This window comes from Rhinoraja longicauda, chromosome 26 (assembly GCF_053455715.1).
Source record: "Rhinoraja longicauda isolate Sanriku21f chromosome 26, sRhiLon1.1, whole genome shotgun sequence".
Classification (NCBI taxonomy): Eukaryota; Metazoa; Chordata; class Chondrichthyes; order Rajiformes; family Arhynchobatidae; genus Rhinoraja; species Rhinoraja longicauda.
The window spans coordinates 32,515,345-32,522,294 of record NC_135978.1 but is presented as its reverse complement, the minus strand read 5'-3'; the positions used below and the strand labels follow the sequence as shown (position 1 = coordinate 32,522,294).

At 42.2% G+C, this 6,950-nt stretch overlaps 1 protein-coding gene across 3 annotated transcripts in view; it reads right to left on the bottom strand.

Moving 5' to 3' along the window:
* Window positions 1-235: 235 nt before the first annotated feature.
* The window catches only part of LOC144606241 (uncharacterized), a 68,083-nt gene continuing 61,368 nt past the window's right edge, over window positions 236-6,950 (bottom strand). For 2 of the 3 annotated variants that reach the window (XM_078422150.1, XM_078422151.1), the window contains 3 exons: window positions 4,909-5,019; window positions 2,965-3,059; window positions 236-1,247 (listed from right to left, as the gene is read on the bottom strand). In XM_078422150.1, the coding sequence (XP_078278276.1) occupies window positions 1,077-1,247; window positions 2,965-3,059; window positions 4,909-5,019 (377 nt within the window). In that variant the 3' untranslated portion in view covers window positions 236-1,076. The remainder of the gene's footprint in view (window positions 1,248-2,964; window positions 3,060-4,908; window positions 5,020-6,950) is intronic. The other variant, XR_013548931.1, reaches the window with a different exon arrangement.

Below are 6,950 nucleotides of genomic sequence, written 5' to 3'. Positions count from 1 at the left end.
AAAGAATTTGGTGGCAGGGAGAGTGGTTGTGAGATGGGAACAAATTTGAGGGGAGAAAAATACTGAAAGTATCTTGGTAAAGCTTTTCACTGAACCTCGGTACGTGTGACAATAAACTAAACTGAAAGGAGGCAGAAACCTTCATTTTACATACTATTTTTTAAATGAAGGTTTCTGCCTCCTTTCAGTTTAGTTTGCAATGTAAAAATCTCTGGACAATGAATTGTGGATTTGGTTTAAATATTTTTATTGTGCCCTGATGTTATTTCTAGAATGATGCAGATACAAATGATTCTGTCAACGTAGTTTCCTTATTTTCCACTATAATTGTTTCTGTGCCTTAAACTTAACTCTTTCTAGCTTTTAAGCTTGCTATCTACTCTATCAATCCATCTTCCCCACAATTATCAGGGTTCTGAACAGACCTTCCAAAAGCTGGGGTACTGTCCGATTCACCTCCACCCCATTGTGACCATTGGACTTTGTCTCTGGACCTGATGCGCCACAATGCTGGGAACTATATTCTGCACTCTGTATCTTGCCTTTTCATCTATTTATTGTACTCGGGTTTCAATTGATTGTATCTACGTATGGTATATCTGATCTTATGTGGCATGTAAAACAAAGCTTTTCACCGTAGCTCGGAACACATGACAATAACAGCCTCTATCAAACTAATTCTATTATGACTGATTCTTGACTTATCAAGAACAACAGAAAAACACTGCGCCTAATTCTGTTCTGCCAATGATATGATTTGAACTTCAATTCTCCACATTTCAGAATGAGTCTTTTGGGCAGCAAAATCATAATTTGTGATTTCATAGAGATTACATTGTAGCCCAAAGATAGACACAAGAAGAAAAAGGATGGGTGACATTTCGGCCGGGACCCTTCTTGAAGAAGTTTCCTTGAAGATAGGTCCGGCCTGAAATGTCACCATCCTTTTTCTCCAGAGATGCTGCCTGTTCCGCTGAGTTACTCCAACACTTTTGTGTCTATCTTCGGTATAAATCTACATCTGCAGTTCATTTCTACACACTTTACATGGCAGCCCATTTGCTGAGCATGTTGTGTCAGAGCACGTGAGAGTTTGAGAGCACTCCCTGCTGTGAGAGATGGGCTCTGTATCGTGTCTCCACACCTCTTTGGACTGCATCAGTCAGCTTTCTGCTTAATTCTGATCTTCTTGGTTCATGGATTCTATCCAGTTCGTCACTATCCAGGTGGTGTCCAAACAGTTGAAACTGTCCGTAAAGGAAGAAAATAAGTTAGTTCCCGAGGAGTGTCAAGACTTAAGCACAATATTCACAACATTCTAGCTACTCAGATTGGATGAGACAATTATCTCAACTTGAATTGAATTACCTCACTTGAATTTTCTCAACATTCATGCTTGTTTACTATTTCTGCAATATTGAACTGCATAATGGTTTCTAAAGTAGTGAATGATGGGAGGTCCTTCATCCCAAGTGCAAGCTGCAAGTGTCGGAGGGTGGTACAGCAGTTAGTGGTATAGTTAGTTGTATAGCAGTTATTGTTACAGCTTCACGCCTGTAGATATCCGGGTTTGATCATGACCTTGGTTGCTGACTGTGAGGAGCTTGAATGTTTTCTCTGTTACGTCTGGGTTTCCACCCTGTGACATCTACCACTGAGCCAATGTGGTATTCAATCGCTCGCTCATGCTAGATCCCATGCTGCTATTTCCATCCATGTCTCAAATACATTGCTGGTTAATTAGCTATTGTTAATTACACCATTAGTGTAGGCAAGTTGCAAAAAGAATTGGAAGAATTGATAGGCATGTGAGGGAATACATCGCAGGGATGCAGAGAAATTAGGAGAAGGGAAATGGGACTGGAATTTCTTCCCTGGGACCAGCATAGGCTGAATGGTTGTTGCCTGTTGATTAGGTCTTGCAGTTCATGTACACAGTTACACGGTATGAACGAAAACCCTTTGGCCCATTTCGTCCATGCCTGTCAAGATGGAGCCACAGCTTGTGGTGCTCTTCAGAGCAATGTGCTAAGCCCAACCACCTTCAGCTGCTTCACTCTTCCATCATAAGCGGATGTTCACTGTTGTTGCATAATGTTCAATTCCATTTGCAACTCCTCAACAAATTATAACACACAGGCATTAATTGCTAAAAGGTCAGAAAGTGTTCAAACACGGGCTGATGAGTGGCAAGGAACATTTGTGCTGTGTAAGTTCCAAGCAAAGCAAGAATGTAACCATTTATCCTTAATGCACAAGAATGTTTTATTGCCAACAACAGAAACCCAATCCTAGAATTCTCTACAGATTAGCATTAGCCGCAGTGGTTCCACATTCTTGCACATTACCGCCTCTCAACGGCAGTAAAGGACAGAAAATAAATGGTAGCCTTGTCAGCAATGCCCATCTCCCAGTGTATGAAATAAACACAGTGGCGCAGCGTAGGGAGCAGCACGGTGGAGTTGCTGCCTTACAGCGCCGGAGACCTGGGTTCCATCCTGGCTAAGGGTGCTGTCTGTACGGAGTTTGTACGTTCTCTCCATGGGTGTTCCCTGGGTGCTCTGGTTTCCCCCCACATCCCAAAGACGTACAGGTTTGTAGAGTTCAATTGGCACAGGTGAAGATTGTAAATGATTCCTAGTGTATGGGATAGTGCTAGTGTAGGGATCTGTGGTTGGTGCGGACTCGGTGGATCGAAGGACTGTTTCCACGCTGTATCTCTAAACTAAACTAAATCTTCCCATTAATTGAAAACACACATATTCTGCAACTTTCACTCACCTTCAAAATTCCTTCAACCTCTATAAATTCATATATTCCAAATTAAAAGTAATATATTCTAAACATCAGGGCCACATCAACAACCCTTCACAGAACCTGTAATTTTCATTTCTGACAATAAATCTATCTTGTGTATCTGGCTCAGTAGCACGATAGAATAAACAACACAACATAAATTGCTACCTCTGCATTTCTGACATCTTGTTGATATTTTTGAAGCTGCTCCTGTGTTGTCTTGTTCAGCAAAGTCTGCTCTCCAAAGCCGTTTCCATTTGTAACTACAGAAATATTGTAAATATTAGCTTTGTATAACATAAGTAAAGAGCAGACCAAACTAGGCTTGAAACATCAAACCAGGCCACGTCACACATTTTAAGTCTTAAAAATATGGAATAGTACTTATTGTTACTCTACCTATAAATTGATCACTAAATGTGTGTTAAGTTTAGCGCTAAAAAACAAAGAGTTTAGTTGAGAGATATAGCATGGAGAGATATAGCATGGAAAGGCCCTGCAGCCCACCGAGTCCATGCCAAACATTGATCACCCGTTCACACTGGTTCTATGTTACCCTATTTTTTCATCCATTCCCTACGCATTAGGGGCAATTTACCGAGGGCCAATTAATCTACAAACCTGCATATCTTTGGGATGTGGGAGGAAACCGGAGCACCCGGAGGAAACCCACAAAGTCACAGGGAAAACATGCAAACTACAGACAGAACTCGAGATCAGGATCAAACCCGGGTCTCTGGGTCTCTGGCCCTGAGGCAGAAGCTGTGCCACTGTGTTGCCTGTAAATGGGCCCTGAAATGTCGTAGAAATAGGAAGTTATTAAATAAAATAATAAAATAGGAACAATCCTTGTCTGAATAAGGGTCTCGACCTGAAACTTCACCCATTTCTTCTCTCCAGAGATGCTGCCTGTCCCGCTGAGTTACTCCAACATTTTGTGACTTCCCCCGAGTTGTGAGTGGGTTCACAGACAGCATCAGGTCACAGTTCACAGGGTTGTGAACTGCACTAGCTCATAACAGCCTCGATCTGTACAAAGACCAGCCATCAATTAGGTTTCATATGAACAAGGATTACAAGCGCTACTTCCAAGCATAAAAGTGATAGGCTTAAGAGTAAAGTGATATAGTGCTGTTAATAACGCAGACCATAATTTGTGATGTTGTGAACTATTTTTTTAGTTTGAGATACAGCACGGAAACAGGCCCTTCGGACCACTGAGTCCGCGCCGACCAGCGTTCCCCGAACACCTTCACTATTCTACACACAAGGGACAATTCACAATTTTTTACCGAGGTCAATTATCCCACAAACCTGTACCTATAACCTACAAACCTTTAAATCCTTCCAACGTACTGTTCCCAAGGCCCTCCTTCATATAGCACTAGGATTATTGCAGGGTGCGTGGAAAAACAGTTCAGCTCATGGCAGTGTTTCTGTAGACTATTTATTTGTTTATGCAATGTGGGTATCGTCCCCTGCTACTGCAGGAGATGCAACACCTGTCCCCATACCTCCTCCCTTGATTCCGTCCAGGGACCCTAACAGTTCTTTCAGGTGAGGCAGAGGTTCACTTGCACCTCCTCCAACACCTTCGCCTAGTCCACCTTGGTCAACGTGATCTCCCGGTTGCCAAACACTTCAACTCCCTTTCCCACATTGACCTTTCTGTCCTGGGCCTCTTCCACTGTCAAGAGTGAGGCCAAACACAAATTGGAGGAACAGCACCTCATATTTTGCTTGGGCAGCTTACAATTCAGGGGTATGAATATTGATTTCTCTAACTTCAAGTAACCCCTGCATGCCCCCCCCCGCCCGGTTGCTGTACTAGTTTCACTGTCAGCCTGTTGCGTTTCACTGTGTAACTCATTATCACCGACCCCACAGCTAACTATGGAGCATTAAGGGCTCCACCTTTCCTTGATCATTGCTTTTTGCATACCTTTCATTCATTTGTTCTATGTACCTTTTCATCGTTTCCCTTTCCCCTGATTCTCAGTTTGAGGAATGGTCTCGATCCAAAATGTCATCTATTCCTTTTCTCCAGAGATGCTGCTTGATCCGCTGAGTAAACCAACATCTGCAGTTCCTTCTTATAAATAATATACTCACTTGAATTAATGGTGTTCATCAGATAATGTAGAATGTCCAGAGTCACATGGTCTCCTTTGCCTGTAGGTTGATGTTGATTCATAGTCAAGATGGGCGGTGTGATCTTTAAATCTGATTTAAAAAAAGATAGTAATAATATCTGGCAGCGAAGTTTGCCCATTAAAACTTCTTCTGATTAAAATGAGAGTGAACGCTTTTCTCCTGTCAGCTTTTGGAAGGTCCCTCAGGAAAGATTTATTGGCTAAGAAGAGCAGCACCAAATTATCAGAATAATGAGAATGTTAAATAGATTTCAGTTGGTATATCATAAATTAAAAAAATAAACCAGCAAAATGCAAATGGTGAAATTCTGAAATAAAAACAGAAAATGTTGGAAACATTTTATATATATGGAACATACTTCCAGAGGAAATGGTGGCATTGTATACAATTACTTAATTTGAGAAGCATTTAGGCAGACGTTTACATAGGCAAGGCGTAGAAAGGTACAATCTTAGTATGGACAAATTGGATTCATATAGATGTGCAAAATGGTCAACATTGATGTGTTGTGGCAAAGTGCATGTTTGCATAGGAAGAAACTTCTTTTTAAGGGCGGCACAGTGGCCTTACAGTGAATACAACGCCGGAGACCCGGGTTCGATCCTGACTACAGGTGCTGTCTATGGAGTTTGTACGTTCTCCCCGTGACCTGCGTGGGTTTTCTCCGAGATCTTCAGTTTCCTCCCATTCCAAAGGCCTACAGGTATGTAGGTACAATTGGCTTGGTAAATGTAAAAATGATCCCTAGTGTATGCAGGATAGTGTTAATATGTGGGGATCGCTGGTCGGCGCGGACCCGGTGGGCCGAAGGGCCTGTTTCCGCACTGTATCTCTAAACTAAACTGCAGATGCTGGTTTATACCAAATATAGATACAAAATGTTGGAGTAACTCAGTGGGTCAGGCAGCATTTCTGGAGAAAAGGAATAGGTGGTGTTTTGGGTCAGAACCCTTCTTCAGAGAGTCTGAAGAATTCCAACCTGAAAGTTCATCTATTCCTTTTCTCCAGAAATTCTGCCTGACCCGCTGAGTTACTCCAGTATTTTGTGCCTGTTTATATGTTGCACAGCTCCATAACTCTATGATACTCAGCAGGTCAGGTAGAAGGAGAAGAAATTATTGTTTCAGTTCCAATAATCTTCGTCAGATCAAGGGGTCCACAACTGAAACATTACCAAAACTAAAACAGTTTTAGGATGAGGGGCAAGAGATTTAGAGGGGATCTGAGAAAACAGGGACCTAAAAGTACAAATACATGGTTGTCTGAAAGTGGTCTTGCAGCCAACAGCGTGGTGAAGAAGGCTCTTGGCATTCATCAGTGAGAGAATCGATTATAGAAGTTGGATCATTACTGTGTATTTGTACAAGATGTTGATGAGGCTACCCTTGGAGCATGTGATAAGTTTAGGTTATCCTCGAGAGGAAAGTTGACATTGTTTGCAGAGAGCACACAGAGGGTAGTGGGTACTGTAGATGAAACGAGCTGACAGGGGAAGTAGTATAACAACATATAAAAGGCATTTAGACAGGTACATCGATAGGAAAGCTTTAGAGGGATTATGGGCCAAACGCGGACAGGTGGGATTAGTGTAGATGGGACACCTTGGGTGGCATGGGAAAGTTGGGCCGAAGGGCTTGTAGCTGTGTTGCGCGAATCTATGGTTCTAAAAGATTCACATAAATGTTGCCAGGACTCGAGGGACTGGGTTACAGGGAGTGGTTGTGTGTAGGTTAGGATTTTATTCCTCGGAGTGTAGGACACAGAGGGGCGATCTTACAGAGTTATATAATATTATTAGCTGGATAGATAGGGTGAATGCACACATTAATTTTCCCAGGATTGGGATTAACAACGAGAGGGTATAGCTTTAGAGGAATTAGCTTAGATGGGCATGGACAAGCTGGCCAAAGGGGTCTGTTTCCATGCTGTATGACTATGACTGCAATTGTCTGAGGCCTACCTTCAAGTAATTGTTTCCACTTGTTTTTTGCTAAGTTTTA